The sequence below is a fragment of the Varroa jacobsoni genome, unplaced genomic scaffold (genome assembly GCF_002532875.2).
Source record: "Varroa jacobsoni isolate VJ856 unplaced genomic scaffold, vjacob_1.0 scaffold_536, whole genome shotgun sequence".
Lineage (NCBI taxonomy): Eukaryota > Metazoa > Arthropoda > Arachnida > Mesostigmata > Varroidae > Varroa > Varroa jacobsoni.
This window is the reverse complement of record NW_019213438.1, coordinates 36579-58254: the sequence shown is the minus strand read 5'-3', so window position 1 is coordinate 58254 and position 21676 is coordinate 36579. Positions and strand designations below refer to the sequence as shown.

Here is a 21676-nt window from a genome sequence, read left to right as displayed (position 1 = left end):
CAAAGGAGGGCTCGCAAGATCTGATAGAGCTCGTCGGTTACCAACTAGTGCCGATAAGAAAGGCGGCGGAGTGTAGGTGAAATAGCGGAACTGAACAACGCGAGATAAATGATAGGAAGGAGGCAGCCCTACACTAGCTACATTGCGCCAACTCAGAGGCACCGAGCTTAAAACGATATATATATACATGTATATGTATATATAGGGTAGATACATTCTCCTTTTTTATATTGATATAGAAAAGGAGAATGTTTTGTCTATTTGCGATGCGACAGTAATTGTTACAGGGAACAGATTCTGTTGTTACCGTTAGCAATATCTAGTTTCTTAGCTGCCAATTTTAAGACTCAAGACATACATCTTTAATCGCACTCCTTGTGTGTCACGGAGGGCGGTTGATTGCGTAGGGTGGTGAAGCCTATAGAAAGACAAGATATAGCATTGTTACACAAGTTGCGGTTGCATTTATAGATCCCAGCGGCTTTTTAAATGGCTTGACTACTATTGCTTTTAACGGGCTTTCACGTTCTTTCACCGTTCAAAGATAGTCACAGAATGCACTTCTATACTCCGGAGGCCAGATCATAATTGCCAGTTGTCTAATCTGTTAGCTTGCTGCCACCGTTACTTGCAAGGTTATAATATATATAGTGTATTGAAGTGATTTTCTTTTTTATGGGAAGCCTGTAAAATTATTACGTGGCGCTGCTCGTGAACTACAAAAGACTTCGCCCCTATTTTTTGTAAAAAAGGGACGTGGAACGGAAGCGTATTTGCGTAACTGTTGACTTTAAAATGTATATACCACGAAGGTAAAAGAAAGAAGAGTGCAGAGAATTGCGGTCATTATGAAGTTCTGAACCGTTATGCCAAGCAATGTAGCAGAATACCGCTACCGAAGATAATCGAAATAAATAAACTGATTTCAGGGATGATCTAAGTCACGTCGTGGCTAAGATAAAAAGGTGAGTCATTTCCGTAATAGCTGTACAATTCACATATATATTTATGCCTTCGATTTGACAATAACTTTCGAGGCAAATATTTGAGGCGCGTCCGCTATATAAGCGTATGGTCGATCGGTCTTAATTATTGATCTATAGTTCTCACAAGTTTTACCGCTAAACTTTTCGAACGGTATATTGAGAGTAAACTTTCAGCCTACGTGGACAATAATGCTTTCGGCCCGTAGAATAAACTCGTAGTTACATAATAAGGCTCATTCGCTGTAGAGTCGAAAATGGTATCGTCTTGCTGGCGTCTTCTTCTTCTTCGATTTGCTGCAACGTAGTATACTGTTAACACTACAACAGTGAACGCTAACGTCGCGATAATAATGAAAGTTCTAGACTATAAAGGATTCAACATGTGCATGATGTGCAGGGTTTGCCGTCATTGTAGACTTCTTTAAAGATGAAGCACCATATTTCCCTTGCATCTAAGGTTAAGTTGCATTTCATGACATACAATTACCTGTCGACATGTCTAATTTGCACACAATACAAAAGTAACATACTTGCAAAGATTTTCCAGGAAAATATTATACAATACAATTGTTAATTTCAGAAGACTTCGTTCGGTGTCATTAGGGAATACCGTCCCTCTAAGGAGACGGACAGTCCTTCAATGATTATCCGAAGTTTTATTTATGTTTCAATCTAACTGACGTGCGTTGTCAATTTCTTGAACTCTTTTTTTGGTGGACACAATATTAAACACCGCACACTAATCATCAATCGTTTAGCGGGATACCTGTAACGGGACACCGGAGTTGGTGTTGCAGAATACCATAAGAAATGCCACAAATTGGAGTAGACCTGTAGATAAACTATAACCTTTGTCAGGTCGTTTTTAACGTAGACCCAAGTCGTGTCCATCAGAACAGGCCGATACAATAACTGTAAAATGCTACTGAGTTAAATGAGCTGGAGCACTTCTAACAAGGTAATAGTTGATGTGCATATGGTTTAGATTCAACCAGGTGTAATATCAAAGAATCAAATTAGCTAACTCAACGGCAAAGCTAGTGTGGGACGAGATTCGCGGGCCTTTTCAGTCTATACTACTAAAAAATAAATTCTGTGCTTAAGTGTTCGCTTATCCTCTTTTTATTGAGTATAGATTTATCCTGCAAAGTAGTGTTATTTTAGGAAGGTTCGTTGTTTTCTACAATATGCTTGACAATGATTGAAAACTGCTTGAAGGTTTATACGCAAAGTCGTTTGTTTTAACAAGCTCTACAAAAATTGGGTTTGGAGAATAGTTTTCAATAGTTCATATTTTCAGTATATAGTCTAAAAATGGTGATTTTTGCCGCGACGGTCTATAATTAATTAAATATCAACTACTTTAGTTTACTTTTCAACTGTGCGAACACTTTTGGCTGAGAAAAGTTACTTTATCTTATATGGGGACGTAGTGCTTATCTGTTTAATTTGCAAAATGGTTGATGAAATACGGCCATATATGGTTCATATTTCTCGATTGGATTGATACATTTTTAAGGATCATTTCCGTTTTCTATGCAGTGTAACGCTAATTAGGGCAAGTTGACGATTTGCTTGGCAGCCGTCGAAAAATTGCGAAAGCTGTGTATCGGAAAGCTGATCGTTTTTTCAAAATTTGCGAAATAAGCTATAAATTTAATGCGGAAGTCTTGGAATAAATAAATTTATTTTACAGCATATTGACGTTACATCAGCACTTAATGGAAGTAACCGTAAGAAGCTATGGGGTCTGCGTAAGGTAAGATTTCAGAGCCGCGTTGCGTGCATGGCTGGCGATTTCCTTTACATTTACAAATGAAGTAAAATTTGCTTGGGTTTATATTGAAATTTTGAATTCGAGTTCACTTATTCCTGCAAAATCGGAACAGGCATGTCAAATGGCTGCACGTGTTACCGACACAAAATCAGAAGCTGACCCAATGAATAACGTACAATTACTGCAACCGAATAATTAACTTTTAAATTAGCATAACAGAAATACATAGTTCGAATATGCCGATGTAATACCTGCAGAATAATAATAGGATTGTCATAACATTCTAAAGGAAATGAAATGAATGCTGCTAATCAATTTATAGAACTGGAGAAATATAATTTATGTAACAATATAGCCGTGGTGTAATAACGGAACTCGTAGTAGAATTGCAGCTGGAGAACCGTAAAGACGTAGCTCTGAGATCCAACTTTAGTTTATGCTAGACCAGATGTGACGCCGCTTCAGTTAGTTCATATCAGAATGGACTGATGCGTTAGCATAAAATATTGACGGGTTAGGTGCGTAGAAGCTACTGCAACGGGAGAACTGCTGATTTGTACTCGACTAAATTTACGTTAGACTAGGTATCATATCAACGAATGAGATTAGTTGAATTAACCAATAACAAACGAACGCAGGGCAAAACCTTTGAGTTTGTCTAGTATCTAAGAAGCCTTATGTTTCCCAATAGAGGATATTAGTTTAGCTGATCATAAAGCAAAACTAGCAACTTCTTTCTCATTCTCCACATTTGAAAACAACACCGCGCTATAGTGGCCGCATTAAACGGTTATCAGCATTAGCCATGTTCATATATCATCAATAAATGTATATTTTTGTAAAAATGATGTGGCATAAACATGTATTTAAGTTATTTTATAGAAGAAGCTGCTAGGGAATAGCTGGTCACCATTCGGCGTCATTTTTATTATAAATATCCTAGCATTTTACTTTTAGATGGATGAAATATATTTTTTTTAGCGAAATAGACATTTCTTTTTTTTTTATAGCGTTTTAGCGCTTTACTAAAATTTTATGTTTTTTCAACCCAGATTAACCCCGGAAAGTACCTGGATTTTTCAGGGTCAAAAAGTTGCGTGGTAGGAGGAAATGCGTTTAAGATACCTTCTCTTCCTCATTTCGAAGAATTTGTTTTTCATTTAGAGCGTAATGTTAATCTCGGCAAGTTCGTTATTTTTTGCAATTACCGTTGAGAAAGGCTGATATTGAAAGGGTGTTTGTTTTTAAGCTTTACAAAAAGGTAACATGTGATTTTTGTTTATTTATACTCTTATTTTTCAGCAACCAAATCGTAGTTTTTGCCAAGATAGTTCGTAGTTGACGAAATATGAAGCGTTGCAGTAATTTTTTTAAACTGTGCGAATATTTTATTGAAGGGTAACTTTTTTTTCTTATAGAAGTGCGTAATGCTAGTGTGATTCATTTGCAAATTTGGTAACTTAAATTTGAACCATATATATATATATATATAGGGCATTCGGCGATTGAATAAGTATTTTTTACAAGGAGAAATTGTTCCATAAAGAATAATGTTCATTTAAGAAAATTTACCCGTTTTGATGATCTGCTTGAAACCACTAAAGATTTGTAGAACGTACATATTAGAAAGACGTTTGTTTTTTGAATTCTGAAGTATGGGTGTTAGGAGTAACTTTTAATATTTCACTTGTTTTCTATTTAACTGTAAAATAGTAGCTTTATTCGGATGGGTCATAACTTATGCTTTACGACCCATCGCAGCTCATATCATTTAATTGTGCGGATATTTTTTTCGACTAGTTTCTTTCGTTTATTAAAGGGTGTGATGTTAATTTGGTTCTTATTATAATAAAACTTATTACAACTGAGATTACAGCTGGCAGTGTCTGTATATCTGTCCAACAATGGGGTGCATTTTTTATTTTCGTCATTTCGTCGTTCTTTTTTTCAATACATGTCCATAAGTACGTCGTAATGGCTACATTTTGGTAGGATTTTCATTACAAATTTTTTCCCCCGATAAATTGGCAGCCAAAAGCTAGCATGGAGGTCAATATAGGGGTCTTTCTTCTTATACGCCGAAGGTTTTTAATGAGCTAAATTAAAATGCTAAACATGTTCTTATACCCCAAACGCCAGCTTTCAATTGAAAAATTCTGATATGATATCTGGATAAACATTTAACATGGTTTCGTAAGTAAGCGAGATTTTTCGTTGCCAGTTAGTAGATTTTGATGAGGCGAGTAAAAGTTCTGTACATATGCCTATACCAAAAGTGGGTCTTTTAGATTGAAAATAGAAAAACACCTGACATCTGCCTTGTGGCAATGAAATGAAAATTTGTTTCGAGAGAATTTTTTCAAGAGGAGAAGAAACGGTGTTTTTGCGAATTCTTGATAGTTCCAGCTCCTGATATGACGCAATGGAAAACCATTTTTTTCTAAAAAAAAAAATGGGGGATTTTATGACAGAAATACCAAAACATTAAGAGCATTTTTTTTTATTCAAGATACTATCTCTGTGCCGTTAATTGTTCTCTTAACAAGCTTTCTTTCAAGCTAACGAGGGATACATCTTTCCCTAGTTCTAAAAGATGTTTCTACATGAAAAAATACGCAAGTGTGTCATTGGGACTAAAGTCTTAGAAAAAAAACAAACTTCTATATAGGGAGGTATTTCTTACTACTAATCGAAACCTCTCGATGAGTCGAATCGGAATTTTATATATGACCATACACCTAAATTTCAGTTTTCGGGTCAAAAGTGCCGTTTCAAAAATGAGAACTTAATTAAGTGGTCTTTTTCTTGACGTCAATCGATATTTCTTGGTGAGCCGATAGAAATGCAATACATGTTCCTATACGTGAAATAGGTGTTTTTAAGTTAAAATGGTTTTATTAAAAAAGTTTTATGTTAAAATAAATATTAATTCACCTATGTAGCAAAAAATTCCCCAACTCCTTTTCTGAGAGAAATGCTTAACATTTGATGATGTTAAAACTTGAAAAAGTTACAGAAAGAGAATAAATATGTCAACGAGGGTATATCAAATATTTGTGTCTTCAATATAATACATGTAATAATCCATTAACGAAAACAAATAAGATAAAAAAACTTAAACCTTATTGAGGTCTCAAAAAAATCAATACATCAATCGAAGCAAAGTCAGTCGGTTAACACTAAAACAGCCCTGTGATCAGATTGTAGAGATATATCAAAAATCAACATATTATGAGCTAGACAAACCTAAACTTAGCTGAGCCCTTACCATATACTAAAACAGACCGGTGAGAAAAATAACAGGTAAGGTGAGAAAGAATCATTGCAACGAGATTACTGTTAACGCGTACTAAATCTGTTGTTTTAGATTAGGTGAATTAACGACAAACAAGGCACAAAGTGAAGCTGTGGATCCGTCTAACATATTATTAACTTTGTGTATGTGTGTGTGCTTAAATCAGGCTCTTAGAGTGGTCAGATTGGCTAATTTTTTTTTCGCTAAGTGGAGCCGATTGGCTAAGTAAATGCACTGACGTGGAGTTTCTTCTCATTGAACGTAGAGTTAATATTTTTTTGGCTTGACAACAACTGAGAATTTCTAAGAAGATTGTTGCAAAGATGTTTATTTCTCAAACTTTACAAAATATGGCGAGATCTCCTATATTACAATATCTTTCGTTTCAGCAATTAAATCGTAATTTTTACCCATATGGTTCATAATTTTTACAACAGTATGAACTGTCACAGTTTATATTGTTTGATTTCGCAAATATTTCTCTTCAAACGGATCGTCTTCCTTATATGGGAATCATGATGCTCTTCTAATTAATCTAGAAAATTATTAATGATTTATGAACCTTCTTAGTATATATGATTAATCTCCTTCAAATAGATGAGCACTTTTTTCTGGAAGCCACGAAGTATCGGGATTATGAAAGCATTCTGTTGGCACAGCGGGACTAATTGTAGCAGGGCATGAAGTCGGAACTAAACAAGTTCTTAAATTGCACGGCTGAAGATTAATTTTCCATGCTTATGTTTGTACTGGAAATATCAAAGAAAGCTGAGTTTTTCTCTGAAGCAGGATATATGCAATATGTTAGTGAATGAATTGAAAAAAGTAAAGAGGTTACTGGGGCATTCTAATGAAGAAGTGGAGCTATTCTAGTAGGCCAACCGACCACTTCTGGAACAAAACGACAGAATATGGTGTTCCAACAGGAAAACTGCAACGGGATAACAACGGGTGAGTTGTAAAGCAATAATTTATATTAGGCTGGATGTAACATGCACAAAATGTTTCAGCGGGTTAATGAGATAACTGCAAGGTAACAATAAAACTTTCTAAACATTTCGATACGAGGAGAATCGGAACTAAATGGCGTTGGTCTGTATAAGGATATGTTAAGTGATAACGCGAAATAAATCATATTAGCGGGGGCTACCTATATTGCTATTTACTCAGGTTTGCATAAAGTTGGGTACACATAAAGAATTTGAATTAATTAAATCAATACTAAAATGAGAAGGGGAGGTCCATTTAATATATAACTCAAAGTCTATATCTATCTGGGTGTGTCTACCATAGGTTCGTTAAATTGGTTTGATTTTCCTTGGGTTTTATCCTAAAGTCAGCTGTGCATAAGATGAAAGTAATGCTGCTTCGTTGAAGAATTGTTTCTTGTTTTCATAACCTTAGACAAATGGGTCATTTTTACGATTGGCTCAACCATCGTAAGAAATTGGTGAAAACGTTATATTAGATAATTGTTTATTTTACTAGATATACAAAGTAGGCGCATAAATGGATTCGAGTAATTTTTTATGTTTTATATTTTTACTACTGAGCAATAAAATGTGTGATTTTTTACCTAAATGGTTTATATCTAAATAAATATGAGTGATTACAATTTGCTTTTTCGGGAAGGTACTCCTTTTTCCGTAAGACGTGTAATAGTAACCTTGTTAATTTGCGAAATGGCTGATTGGATATCAACCATATGTGATGGTTGTTATCCAGTAATGATAAATAGTTTTTGTAGAATCAAATGAAAGCAAGCTCAGTAGTTTCTTTAGGTAGCACGTAGCGCACTAACGTATTAACTGCGAGTAGATCACTAGATTTTTCCACTCAGAAAGCGGAATCACCAGAGTAATCAATATTTAGCGGAAAATAACTATACAAAGCCAACGGGGTCACCGATATCAAGTAAAAACATGATCTCTCTAACGGTAAAGCGAGATAATGGAATTAAAATACAGTTAGGTCTCATGGAATATATACAACATTTTGATGATTCTAGAGTTTCATTCTGGTAGGAGTTACGCGTTAAGTACAACTTTTTTTTACGGAACATAATGCTAATTTAGTTAGACTATTTTTTCATAAAGATTTTTTCAATGGTTCTTGAAAATTTTTAAAAGATTATTCGCAGAAATTATGTGAATATTAAAAGATTGGGTGCAACACTAAGTTTGAAACGAACTGTTCGATTTTGCACTGTTTTTACCTGTAAAACCACTGTGATTTCTACCAAATTAGCTGGAAATAGACTTGGTACATATCGTCAACGTATAGAATCAAAACTTATGAAGAAATTGTTGTGTGCCTGTAAAAAAAACACGTGTAAAGACTTTTTGCAATAGAAAGTGATTTCTGAAGTAAATTCATGTATCGACTGAATCAAAGAGACAAAATTGTTGCTGCAGGATAGCTATCGCGGCATAACAAAGTTATGCTCCTGGATCTATTTTAAGACAATCGCAACCGTTAAGGCGTAGGTCTGCATTCAAACTAATTTATTGTAGATGATACGCAACGTGAATCAAATTTGTCCCTTGTAGAACAGGCTCATGGAATAACTTGGATTAAGTTGGACAGGGTTATTGCAACAGGAAAATTGTTGATATACACCATAACCTACATCAGAGGGTAATATCAACAAATCAAATTAGTTTAATTGATAACAAAGTTGATGCAGAATAGAAATCTGCGGTGCAGTCCAGCACGTGCTATTATATTCCGTTGGATGGTTTTTGCGTCATCAAACATACGAATTTATTAAATCCATATTTTCGACGTTCAATATTTTGCTAAGTGTCTTAAAAATGTGATCGTAAAATGTAAACGTTTGTGCATTTTCTGGGAATCTCATTCTCTTCAGCCATATACTCTACAGTTAGTTTTCAAACGAAGTAGAAACATGGTGTACCAAAAATAGCCTTAGAGAACGTAGCGGGAGAGAAGAGTTTGTTCTGGGGCTTATTATTGCTTCACGCTTTGCTAATCTAGCGATCAGTATACTCAATTATATTTTACCGTTATTATTAATTATGAATATTATTTTATTTATTATTATTAATAATATATTATTTTATCGTTATGCCGTTAGTGTGTTTCGGTTCACTAATAAATTATATACATTTAAATGAACGTTTAACGACGAACACTACAAGAACAAGAATAGGGTTTACAATAGAATATGTTTTGTGCGGGTTATCGTCTTGTGTTCCTAAGCTCGTCTTAAATAATGCATCAACAAATTATATTCCATCGGTTACCCAAAAATAACTGATACAACATTTATCTCTTAGAGAAAGTAGACAACAAAAACTAAAGGAAAGATGTTTAGTATTTAAAACGTATGCAAAATTTAAAAGACGTAAATGAATAATATGGATTCCTCTGTCATTACTTGATGAAATGAGATATGTTATTTCGGTTACACTTATGGTCAACATTTTATTGCTTTAAGGAAAATGTTTTATGTTCTTTTGTCTCTAAAGAGTTTACTTATCATCATCTTCGATATTGGCCATCATTTCCATACGCAAACCCATAGTAATCTTTGCCCATTCGTTTATTACGAATAAGGTAGTGGCCAAAAACGCCTATCCCGACAGGAATTATGCCTAATGCGAAAAGATGACTGTCGCTCCCTTTGTATTTTCCTACCACGCCCCAGACTGCAGCCGTTGGCATCACGGCGCCCGTAATTGCCAAAACCAATAACACCTGTAACAATAAAACGAAACAACATTTGAAATAAGTTAATAATTTCCGGCATAGAAAAAAATTATTTCAGATGGTTAGAACGTAGAGGCATTTAACATTGCAGGGCTTTGCCGCTTAATTTAAGCTCTAGAGTAAAATTTTTGCTTCTTTTCGATTTTCAAAATGGAATACACGTAGAATTAATCTAATATACATAATAAAGTGCATGCTAAAAAGGTGCAAGCAAAAAAAAAGAAAAAGCTAAATTCCAGCATACAGCATGATTATACATCCATAGTGTCTCCACTGTATAGTGCATCCTGCAAGCGTAATTATTTCAATTCAATTTTCCAAGTTACATACAACTTTTTACAAAAAAACTAACAACAAATATGTGTAAATATATCCGTAATACACAATTATTGTAAAGCAAGGATCACATGTGTCAATTAAGTGCCCTTTCTCGATAAACCACTCAATTCTCTCAGTGCCTTTAACCTTTATGATGTCAAGGTTGCGCACCTAGGCTTCCTGGTTCTGCTAGAGGTCATTACTTTAGATCCCATCATTCAACCTGTGTGCATAAAGTGGGCTTTGTAGCTTCCTAAGGCAGGCCGAAGAAGTACAGAGCGTCCAAACACACGTCCAATTCGTTGAAATAATAACTATTGATTCCTCAAAAAACTCACAGCTTGGTAGGCACCTGAAAAACTATATTTTTTGTCTAGTTTCGTTTTCTTCTTCTATACTCTTTTTCCAACTATTCAAAGCGGTGGAATTGCCGGTAAAATATATTGCCCTGTTCAGGTAACAAATATTAGTGCAATATATTTATAGATCCTAAGTGAGACCGATATAACTAAACGACGTGATATAAAAACGTTGGCCCCGATTTCTACTCCGGATCTTTTAAAACGCTTATTACCTGACTAGGTTTTTTAGGAGAACTTCTGTCCTCTTTCGTAGACATAACGCACTAGAGATGAAAAAAGTTGTTTAAGCTTAATCTGCGTTGCCACTGGCGAAAAACTGTCTTAACTGGCTTCAACTTACTAGCTTAACGCGGAAGGAGGAAAACTACCACATATGTTGGTTCATTTGAATTACAGTCGTTTGAGAATTTAGGTGCATGTTGGTGCAAAGCGGTCTAAACCTGCATCGCCTAAAGCTGGTTTTAAGACAAACTGTTCAAATCAAATATTGTTCTGTGAAGTTTATTCAAATCATATTGCGCGACCTCAGACTATGCATAAAACATAAAAACCTAATTGTTTTTTTTAATAGAAAATTCAAGCTTACTCCAATAAAGTGCGTGGCTAACGAAAAATGCAAATGTAAACTATGCTTCACTTCATGCGAAAAATAAAGTTTTTGTTTTTTTGTATATGATATAATTGTTATCTCTTTTTATACTGACAAATCCAAATACGAATAGATAGATTCAATAGCAAGTCAACAAGCTAGTTGTGAAAGAAATCACTGGCACGTTTATTTATAACTCTAATCAAGTTAGTACCCGTGGAACGGGGCGGGCGCAGCATAACTTCAGCAGGGTAAGGAAATAACTGCAGTGGGTTAGTAGGCAAAGTAACCTGTGTTTTGAAATCTGAATTTTGAAACAAGATAACTGCAATAGAAGTTCACGTTAGGTAATGTTTAATATAAAAGCCAGTACTATAAAACGGCTGTCGCAACAAAAGTCCGACGATTACTTAAATTTAATACGGTTCGAAAGCAGCTGCGGTCTAATTAATGCTTAAATTTACGAAACGCAGAACACACGTTTTGTTGTAATCGTTTTCTACAATGAAAAAATTACTGGTAATTTTAATATTAACATGATATTTTGACGCGTACACTTAAAAACAGTATACTAAAAGACGGAGTTATATTTATTCTCACCTACTATCTTCTTAGACCCTAGAAGGTGCCGATCAAGCAATTTATACCTCGTCTTGATTTATCAAGATACTGATAAATAACGTGCCCTGGTTGTTTTAAGAAGTGGTATAGTATTGGTTTGGGTCAATAGTGCAACGATGTTACGTTTTTGGCATCTAATTAAAAATTCCGCTTAAGTTTCTATTCGATTTGGAAAATCACTTTTGCGGTCAAGGTTTCTCAAAAATAAAATTCTACAAAAAATTTAAATTCATCTTTCTCAAACATTTAAAACAACAACAGATCTATATAACAACGTTGAATAGGTGCTAGCGGTCTTCGTCCACCGATTAAAGAAGCATACATTATTTGAGTACAAATGGTAATGAATGGTTACAGCATACATGAGTCAACCCGCTAACTCATTCAAAGATTATACATTGTTGTACCTTGATACGTAATATCTAATTTCAGCAATATGACGCGATCGGTTCGTAAAACCCTTAGTACGCACGAAACATGTGGTCAAAGTCTTAAACAGCAAAACCCGTCACAACATGTTAGTGATTGCCGTTGGATCTTTTCCACGCAATCCTGTTTATATAGATCCTGTCTTGGTGGTATTAGGGTCAGCTTCAATGATCTTTCTCCACCTTCGGCCATTATGGACATTGTTTTCGTCTAATTTGAATCAAACCTGTTCATCCTCGATTAGCGGTAGAGTGTACACAAAAAACATACAAATTTCTTTCGTTTACTGAAGTGAAAACTCATCATATCGTCTGAGAAAAATCTTTCGGGCAGGTTGAAGATTTTGAATCCTTCATTGGAGAGATACATCCAGGTGATCGCGATTCTATACTCCATTGTAGAGGCAATCTTTATGTTAAACAGCTACATAGCAGTGTACGACTTATCATGTTATTGATGCTATGAAAATATAATATAGAAAATAGCGAAATAGAGAATACTGACCTGTCCTTCGAAAATTCGGCACGGAGTCTAGACTAAAAAATTATGGTACTAATGAGTGCACTAGAGATGGAACTTACCATATAGCAGTTGTACACTTCCATTATATTCTTCTTCAACGAAAGGATTGCGTCTCAACAAACGGGGTCCGAATTGGCAGACATGGATCTGCACTAACCGACAAAGACGGCGTCGCATGACAGATTGACCAAATATATTTCAGCGGCATTTTCGCCCTTGACCCTCGCTCCGTCTTGCCAACTTCCATCGCTGCAATTTGTATTATTTCGCCTCTTCTCATTCACAAACAGTACTGATAATTCGCAAACATTACGAACATTCTTGGATGCGCTTTCCGCTGCGAGATTTTAATAACATAAGTAACAATTACTATAATAAATTGTCAGGTAATAACATATAATATCAAAAACATATTTAGCAACCGCATTATCTAAAAGCACTTGTGTCTACTGAGTGTGGTTGGTATAAGCATGTTCACTTAATTATGAAAGAAAACTTACGAAACAGTCAACAGCCGAAGTAGTACGAAAATAAGTAATCCGAAATCGTAAAAAGAGTGACAGGCGACAAATTCATAGCGAAACTAAACCTCATAGTATTATTCAAACCATGTGTGCCATAATAGATTGTCATTGTGATATAAGGCCTCTCAATTTTAATCCAGTTAATATCGACAAGGTAACTGCTATTACCTATGACTCCATTCCAAAAGATAATTTATTTGAAAACAGTTGTTTTGAACTTACTTGAATTTTACCTATTTGTGATGTTGGCTTAGTGCTAGATCTAATACTGATACAAATTCTAGGTTAATGCAGCATTCTCTATAACACTCCTTAGTGAAGCAAATCATAGCTGTTTATTCTGACATCTTCAGAGGGTCTCCTGTATTTCTGGTGCAACCGCCTCAGAAACTGTAAAATCAGTTGTGAGCCAGTAGTTGCTTACCTCAATATAATAATTGGAGTGAATGTTTTTTTTCTGTAGCTATGCTTGTATGAGCGATGTTGCTCAGGAAGATTGTAAAGTGCTATACTTGCTGACTGAAAAGTCTGCAAAATCAAAGTTCTGTCGTAATTAAAAACGAAATTGATTCTGATCTTTCTAGGTCTAACATTTAAACCCACAAAATGATGACAGCTAAAATTAGGGTATTAATACAAACTAGACTGGATTTCTAAGATGTCCGTTCACTTTTCCATTATGCTAACAATCGTTCAAACGACGCGTCTTCGTCGATTTTGGAATCATCCAGTTACACTGCTCTTTGCAACATAAATTAAGAGAATCTATTTACTGAACTTGTCTTTGTACCGGCCACCTGCTTCTCCTTCGCTAGTCCCTTTTACGTCCATAAATGAGTTTCACAATCGTTTCTATCATTTTCCCGCATTACAGGTCTGAATTTTAATTAAAATTAAATGTAATAAAAAAAAAATAACAAAGCGAAGAAAAACTATATCTTCGAAAAGATAGGCCCATTTTCCCAAAATAACTTTTGAATCATATTGTGCCTTATTTACTCCGGTGAAGTTTGTCATGTCTATTGCACAAAGAAGTTGTCACAATGAATGTTGTAAATTTCAAGCCTTTATGGCAACGTTCGAGCACTTGTAGCATTTATAAAATATTTTAGCGATTTGTACTTTTCCCATTAAACAATTTTCTTGTCAATCCAGAATGATAAAGCTAAACTATAACCTAAAAACAGCTATCAATATATATTTTTCAGTTATCGATTATCATTTGACTTCACCAAATTGATTTTAGTCAACAGCATTTTTCTTTGTTTATCATAAAAAATCTTAATGTTATATTCATTTTTACAAATCAAATGTCTTCTGCATTCCATGTAAAAAAATATATGGAGTTACTTCAAAATGTTCAAAAGGATTTTCTTTGATGGCTCTGGCATTGTACAACAGAAAGAGCTAAATTTCCTTGCCTTCTATTGTTTCACCTACTGCAGTAGCAGTGTGAGTGAATCCAAACAGCACATCCTATATAACGCAAGAAATAACGTATTTACCTGTTATACTTAGAGACATGCGGTGGTCTAACTTCGAGTATAGACATGAATACCTTTCGTTTTTTGCTGGGCAGTAATCCTTCGTACTGAACCTGTAAGTAGTGTTTACACATAAAGAATGTCCAAATTGTTGTACGAACATAGCTCCCCTGTCGATCTCATACATAATGCCGTAGACAAATAATTCTGGTCGTCCATTGTAAATTTCCACTACCGTACCCTTTGACATAATAAACGTAGATTTGATATAAATTAAATTATTATTTTCCAAAAGGCTCCACAAGGGCATAAATCGAAAAATTTGTTTCTCGCACAATGAACTTTGTTTTAGCAATGACGATGATATGACAGAGAGCAGTAAGCGTTATTGCCAAACAAGTTTTCTCGTCAGAGTCTTGAATGTGTCATATTGGACCTAATTTATACGTATTGAGTAGAAGCTTCCTGACAACATCGTGGGAATAACAATAATAATACCATACCAATTTGGCTGCGTCTCACTAAAAGGCAAGAGTTTATTCTATGAAATGTGTTATTGTTTTCGAATCTAACCTACATCGACTAATACATGCATTACTTTTATCGGCTCTTACAGTAGGATCCATATCCTAGGTTCGATTAATTTTTTTGATGATGATTTTTTTGCAGGCACATGTCGTTCGATCCATATATGGCAGAAAATATCCACGATATAGTGTAATCTATGCTAACATAGCGAGGTGATACAGTGGTGCTGACAGATGGTAAAACTGAATCAAGTCAAGGGTCTTTAAACTATGTCAACCCTTAATAAAGAACTTAGTCGGTTCAGAACCTTCCACGCCGCTCCTGCTTGTCTCTTGTTAGAAACGATAAAATAATGTTATGCAATCTTTAATGTTATGCATCATTAAAAGAACCCGGATTTTGTCTGCATGACCCGTCACCAGTTCTCTCCAATATATATAAAGACAACAGCATCTTACCGGATACATTGGTGCTGAGAAATCGCAGTGTTCAATGCACTTACTATTTATATATGTATGCAGGGTATAGCAAAATACATCCGATCCTCTACTAGAATATTCGGATCGGATTTATGCTGGCTCATTTGAATCTGTTCAGATTATGATCTCATAAATGGCATTCCTATATTTCTCTTAATTACTTTAAAGCCGCCATTTCCTTGAACCATTTCTCATTTATGACCCATTAGAATCGCTTTAATTTTCGATAAAGAGGTATTTAAACCAAAACACACACAATAATTGAGACTAGACAACAACCGATATCGAAAACAACAGGCTTCATATAAGCTTGTCTCCTGAAACGATGAAGGTTTGGAGCGCCTATAATCTTCGCATCTGTGTTGTCCCGGTAGGTTGAATACAAAAATGTACTCATTATGTCGCTAACACTTAATTTAACACAGGAGAATAATTCTGAATCTCTATTTAGACTACAACCGTGAGTTAACAGCGTAAAGTTAGTATTGAACGACAGTAACCCAAAAGAGAATCAGTGATAGTTGTTTAGGTGGTTTTCTTACCTGCTACATTAGCTACAATAAAGCGTTTTTAATTTAGTTGTATACATATATCCCATTGAAGTCTGGGTAAAATACGCAGCACTCACCAAAAATCCAGTGAATTTGAAATTTATGTTTACAAGAAGCCAAAAAATTAAAAAGACCAAAAATGTAGCCCAACAATATAGTTTACTCATACCCCTAAATCACCCATTTTTACTCTTATCGAGCCTCGAGTGTTGTGTAGACGCTTCAATTTTACTGGCTTTAATGGTTAGTCCAAGGCACTTCCCGATGCTTCTTGTTATAGCCGTAATCAGGCCCATTGATAACTATTTTTTTCTCGAATCAGTTCTATATAGTCTGTATCGGTGTCGCTGTTGATAACAGAGTTGTCGTTTTTAGTTGTATGTTACGGCCTAGACTTTTTGTATAGCATATTGTATCGCGAGTGTCCGAGCTGCCAGCCGCTGAGAGACACGATACCTTTTCGAGCTCCTGGTAGTGGCACTGTTTTATGTGCCTCTTTTGGCGCGCCGCCGTTTACAATCGTATTGCTACCAGCCCCAGTCAGCTTTGATAGGCCTTTTCACGCATTAACGGCCATAGCAAACTGCGGACGTCTATTTGCTGGCCAATGTCCATTACCCGATCCAGCTTTATCAGCAGACTGTAGACGCAAACTACACATACATGCAGTTTATCGTTAGCTTTATATCTTGAACGGGCTCAGTGAGTAGGCTTTGTGTATACAAATTTGTGCACTAGGAATCTATATTGATGTCTGAGTGTACAGGATATTTAATCTTTTACGTCATCCAGTTTCACGCGCATTAATAGATTTTTATAAAACAATCATTTTATACAGATTCATTACGCTCCTGAATACATCATTGCTACCAGTTTGCTTCGACAAACAATTATAAGCTTCGCTTTCTCCCTATCAAACTTTAGTACTATGCTACAAATCCTATAGTTAATATGGAAGCGTTGCGCCAGTTATCAATAGGAATAGAAGACTTTTCGCAATACCGTCTGTTTGATTTGTTTCGTCAACTCAAAGCTTCGTATCGTTGGCAACTCTCATTTGCTGTTAAACTTTTCGAGATTGGCAGAAGCATCTGCAATTGGTCAGGCCATTTAATTTATGCCTACTAAACCGATTATTTACGTTGCATTTCATACTCGCCGAAGTTATCGAATCACGATATTAAAAGGATATGGCTCATGGTACATGCACTGCCGACTAAACTCTGCTGTCAGTTTGCCTTTCTTGTTGCTAGAGCTTCTTCCGCCGCATTTTGGGCATCGTCGTGAGCCTTACTGCTTTCCTCTACTTTTTACCTAAACGATCCGTTGCTCTACATATTTCTGTGTTTTGTGCTCAGGCCTTATCACAATTATTTTCTACTGATATGTACTTCATATACCGAAACACGAGCACTCGAGATAATATAATCCCACTCGCTGAAATCGTTACGAACGAACAAACTGCCGGTGTAGATACCAGAATACATGCAGCTTTTACTGATACCATTTGTTTAATACCCATTGTTCTACACCAAGAGAGAATTTTTTTTACGGAATCAAAAGCTAGATTTTTTTACGATCTGTTACTACTACAGTCCTACACGGTGGCTAGCAGATCGTCAAAGCCGCACTACATTGATATGCTCACTTAGCACCATCCTACTTGCTACAGAAATCATGGCTGAACGCTGAAATAATTTTTTTTGTTAGTAGTAATTAATGGAAGTGATTAATTAGAACTCGTTTTCCACCCGGCTCAAAGATATGCGCTTCCCTACATTTTTATTATTGTTTTGAGACTATATATAGGCCTTCCGTAGGCCACCGTGTTATTCGGCATGACGTTTGGCTGACTTGTGGTAAATGAACTTTGTAAGAATTTGCTAGTAAGCATGCACCTAAGCAATATGGAGCCGCCTCCTAACAAACAGTAGTTAGATAATTGCAAGTCTTAACAATATGCCTCATCGGGGTTGCCTTTTGTGTGTCGTCAACAATAAGCGAATGAAACTTTTTTACTGTTTGATTTTACTTACGTGAGTTGATTAGGAATAGACCAGGTCCTACATATGTGAAAATATATATATTGTTGCATATGTAGTGTTTACTCACCAGTTGTTGTTAGTGATCAATCATCACATCGAGAATTTCCCCTTAATCTTGTAAAACCTAACAAAGTGTTACAGATATTCTATTATCACCGCACTGTGAAAAACTACGTTTACATTTGAAAAGACATGATCTTCATATTATTATGATGTCTTGATGCACTTCTGTCGTATGAAGCACATGAAAATCGAATTATTTTTATACCCGGAAGCTTACGCTGCACTTTTCACTTTTCCTCTGCCCGGTACAAGGATATAATTATTAAGTGGAGTATACATGGAAATGTGGTATGCATTAATATAGTACCCTACTTTTACAATCGCTTATCAAACTTGTGGCCCTAGTGTTAATCTTTAACGAAGGTAACATTCGATTCTCCCCTGCTACACTTGACATAAAAGGACGTAGTAGGGCTATATGTGTGTACAGATTACACTTATGTATAAGTTCTGTATATATATTATAAATACGGTGACGATGCACTTATACTGGTGAAAATTCTATTTATTCAAGAATCGCCTCTCCATAATACAGTAATAGCTACATAGTGTAAAAGTTGACGCTACCCACGATACACCTAGACGTACGGCGCAGAGCCGTCTACACTGTTTGCTGATTTTACCAGTGCTCTAGGCACGCTGTGCTTCCTTAACAATGATCATGATTATCCCAAACATCGTCGAATTCTCGTGGTAATTCTGTGACGTCTGCTCTATTCATTGGAAGAGGAATTTTTGTCACCATTTCGTAGAAACATTGCGGCTGTGTTCCGTCGAACAAGGTTCGTAGAACCTTTGAGGATTCCTGTGAGCCCATGAACACGGCTGAGAGCAATATAGGGTTAATCGTGATTAAAAAAAGTTTTTCCAAGGGAGGTGAGAATCCATCTTTGGCCTATTTTTTGTAAATGGTTATCGTAAAGCAAAGTTGTATAGAAAATTGGCCGCTGCTAAGCGGTATATCAGCATTTTAAGAAAAAATGAAAGTAACTTGTGGGAGCAGTATGATTTCATGTTCGAATCCGCGCGTAAAATTAATGGCAATGAGATGTCGATACAAGCCGCGCACGGCTATCCTAATGCTGTTGCATAGTTTCGCCGGGTGTGTGGCGAGAATTGAGGTACCTAAATGCTGTTGAAAAATTCAGTTGTGAATTGAATCATATCTAAAATCTGAGGTCATTTTAGACCTGACTAAATGCGCGGCGCACCGTCGCCTGCCGAGGTAAAAGATCGATGCAAAAATTGTTTATGTTTTCGATTATTGAATACGGACATGTAAAAGATTGAGGAAGTATACCTTGGTCTTTCGAACGGAAGAGGTATGTGAATCTTGTCGATTATAGCATTATACTTTTGCTTTGTATAACAATATTGGAAAGCAGAATAATAATAGCATTAACAGTTTCCGAACATTTGTTTTCATTAATGTCTAATGTATGTCGGCGGTTAACTTATGTTTCGTGAAATGTCTCCACATATGGAGGTGCTTGATGCACCCATTTTCAATATCTACATCGGTGCTGCGTCTGACAATAGAAATCGGCAAAGGTTATCGCAATGTATTGATAAGATTCCATTAAATGGTTTCTCGGTTCTGCATATGTTGCGTGGGGATCGGTTAATGGTCTCCAGGATTCGTGTTTAATCATGGGGCACTCGTTGCATACTGCAAGTGCAATTAGCCAAAGGAACTGTTTCACCTGTCTTTGGGTCCTTGTTACTACTATTTAGGATGCTGTAGGTAACCTAAATGGGAATCCTGAAGCGCGAGCGCACAGAATTGCTGTCAGGCATCAAGGTTACAGCGATACTTGAAAAAGCTGCAGCAAGCATCATTTTCCCGTCAGCGCTCATTTTTGCGAGGAGTAGATTAATGAGGAAAATTTTCCTTATGCCTTCACATGCGTCGACGAAAACAATGTTGCTTAGACTTAGCTCTAAAGAGGCGCAGACATCACTGTAAGTTACACTCTGGGCGTCGTTTAAAAGTCATCTCTGTGAGTATAATTTCGCGCTGCTCAACGAGGTTGTATTAGAAATACTTGGTAATTTCGGTGTTCCCTTTGACCTCTGGACGTTATTGAGAAGCGAGGTTAGAGTCGTGTAAAGCTTACCCTAAAATTTGATCGTGGGCGTCAGCGATTTGGAGCGACATAGTATGTCAGCTAGTCTTAGTTAACATATGCTATTACCCGATCCCAATGTTCATTGTTGAGGAAACGCCCCTTCTGTGGATTCCTTTGGTAGTATGGCAACATAACTTACGCCGGTTGCTTTCAATACGTCAAAGAATGTGAGCCCACGGACGTGATGGAGCAGAAAACGCAACGGTTAAAGATTTCGGCCCAGATGCGGCCTAGAACATTCGCCTAATGACAAGCGCACTTTCATGTTCACCTGTCATTTGTCCACGAATAGAACCTAAGTATCTTACCGTAGTATAGTGTTTTAGTGATATCATCTTTTTGTCGAGCGCCAGGGATAAAGTGAGCTTTGTAGACTTCTCACAAATCTCAGTGACATCGGGTGCTGACATTTTGTGGAACGTTTACTGCTTTCAAAAATAAATGAAACTGAAATGAAGCCACTCAACAGGAAAGTTCTGTTTGTCAGGTGAGAAGCACAGTATTGTGAAATAGTAAAGTTCAATGCATATATGCTTTCTGATTCTGTCTGATTGCAATCTATTCGACGCAGAGCCTGGGGACTTGTTTGCTTGTCGAGCTAGGGTAAAATGTGGACATGTAGGTCTTTTTTTGGTATCCTATGCTTGTTAGATAAACAAAGGCATTGCCAAGTTTCTCCGTGTGATGGCGTTTGACGAATATTTTTTTTAACTAGAGTACTCTCTTTTCTTGTTATAAGTTTGATGCTTGTGGACGTAAAAAAAATTAAAAATTGTTAATTTTTGCACACCTTATAATTTAAACAAATATAAACTAGCCCTAGGACAAACGTCAGCAAGTACCTAATAATATGCAGAAAAAACTTCGGCATTTGAGTTTCGAGCATCTAATTTTCTGGAAGCCCTGGTTTCAGATAAATTCCGTCAGCCTTGAGATGAAAATCGGCAAAAAAGCATCCTTTATAGTTTACATGCTTGGTCTTAGTTTCGATTTTCTTTCGCTATGGTTTGCAGGCGGGATTTTTTTTGCATCAATATTGTTGCATTTTGCACCAATGGTCGTTCTACTACGCAGTAATTGTAAAAACTAGGACTCATATCCTACTTTGGCACAGACTTAATAGATGAACACTGTATAATTTGGGTAAAAATTGATGTATGTTACTTACTGGTTTGTTACTGAAAGATAAATAATAATCTATAGAAAATTTCTCTCGACTGATTATAGGGTTTTTGTCTGCCG

The 21676-nt window shown here is 36.1% G+C and overlaps 2 protein-coding genes and 1 long non-coding RNA gene across 20 annotated transcripts in view; 1 reads left to right on the top strand and 2 right to left on the bottom strand.

The window, feature by feature from the left end:
* sqa (spaghetti-squash activator) overlaps positions 1-480 on the bottom strand; it is a 44359-nt gene extending 43879 nt beyond the window's left edge. The window contains exon 1 of the mRNA XM_022834568.2: positions 359-480. The gene's annotated coding sequence lies outside the window, so the exon portion shown is untranslated. The remainder of the gene's footprint in view (positions 1-358) is intronic.
* Positions 481-9476: 8996 nt separating this feature from the next.
* Positions 9477-18324, bottom strand: LOC111261245 (uncharacterized). 9 transcript variants are annotated; one of them, XR_002680876.2, is made up of 5 exons: positions 18310-18324; positions 16654-16850; positions 14661-14752; positions 12691-12968; positions 9477-9778 (listed from the first exon to the last, which is right to left on the bottom strand). It is a non-coding gene; the product is annotated as an uncharacterized LOC111261245 (long non-coding RNA). The 9 variants fall into 9 exon arrangements; XR_015311427.1 differs by lacking the exon at positions 16654-16850; XR_002680874.2 differs by lacking the exons at positions 16654-16850; positions 18310-18324 and adding an exon at positions 16275-16381.
* Positions 14676-21676, top strand: part of LOC111261243 (uncharacterized) — a 34196-nt gene continuing 27195 nt past the window's right edge. For 2 of the 10 annotated variants that reach the window (XM_022834581.2, XM_022834582.2), the window contains exon 1: positions 15686-16016. In XM_022834581.2, the coding sequence (XP_022690316.1) occupies positions 15972-16016 (45 nt within the window). In that variant the 5' untranslated portion in view covers positions 15686-15971. Of the gene's footprint in view, positions 14755-15685; positions 16017-19194; positions 19628-20704; positions 20922-21676 lie in introns of those variants that run through there. The other 8 variants (XM_022834580.2, XM_086968618.1, XM_022834574.2 and 5 more) reach the window with 8 other exon arrangements.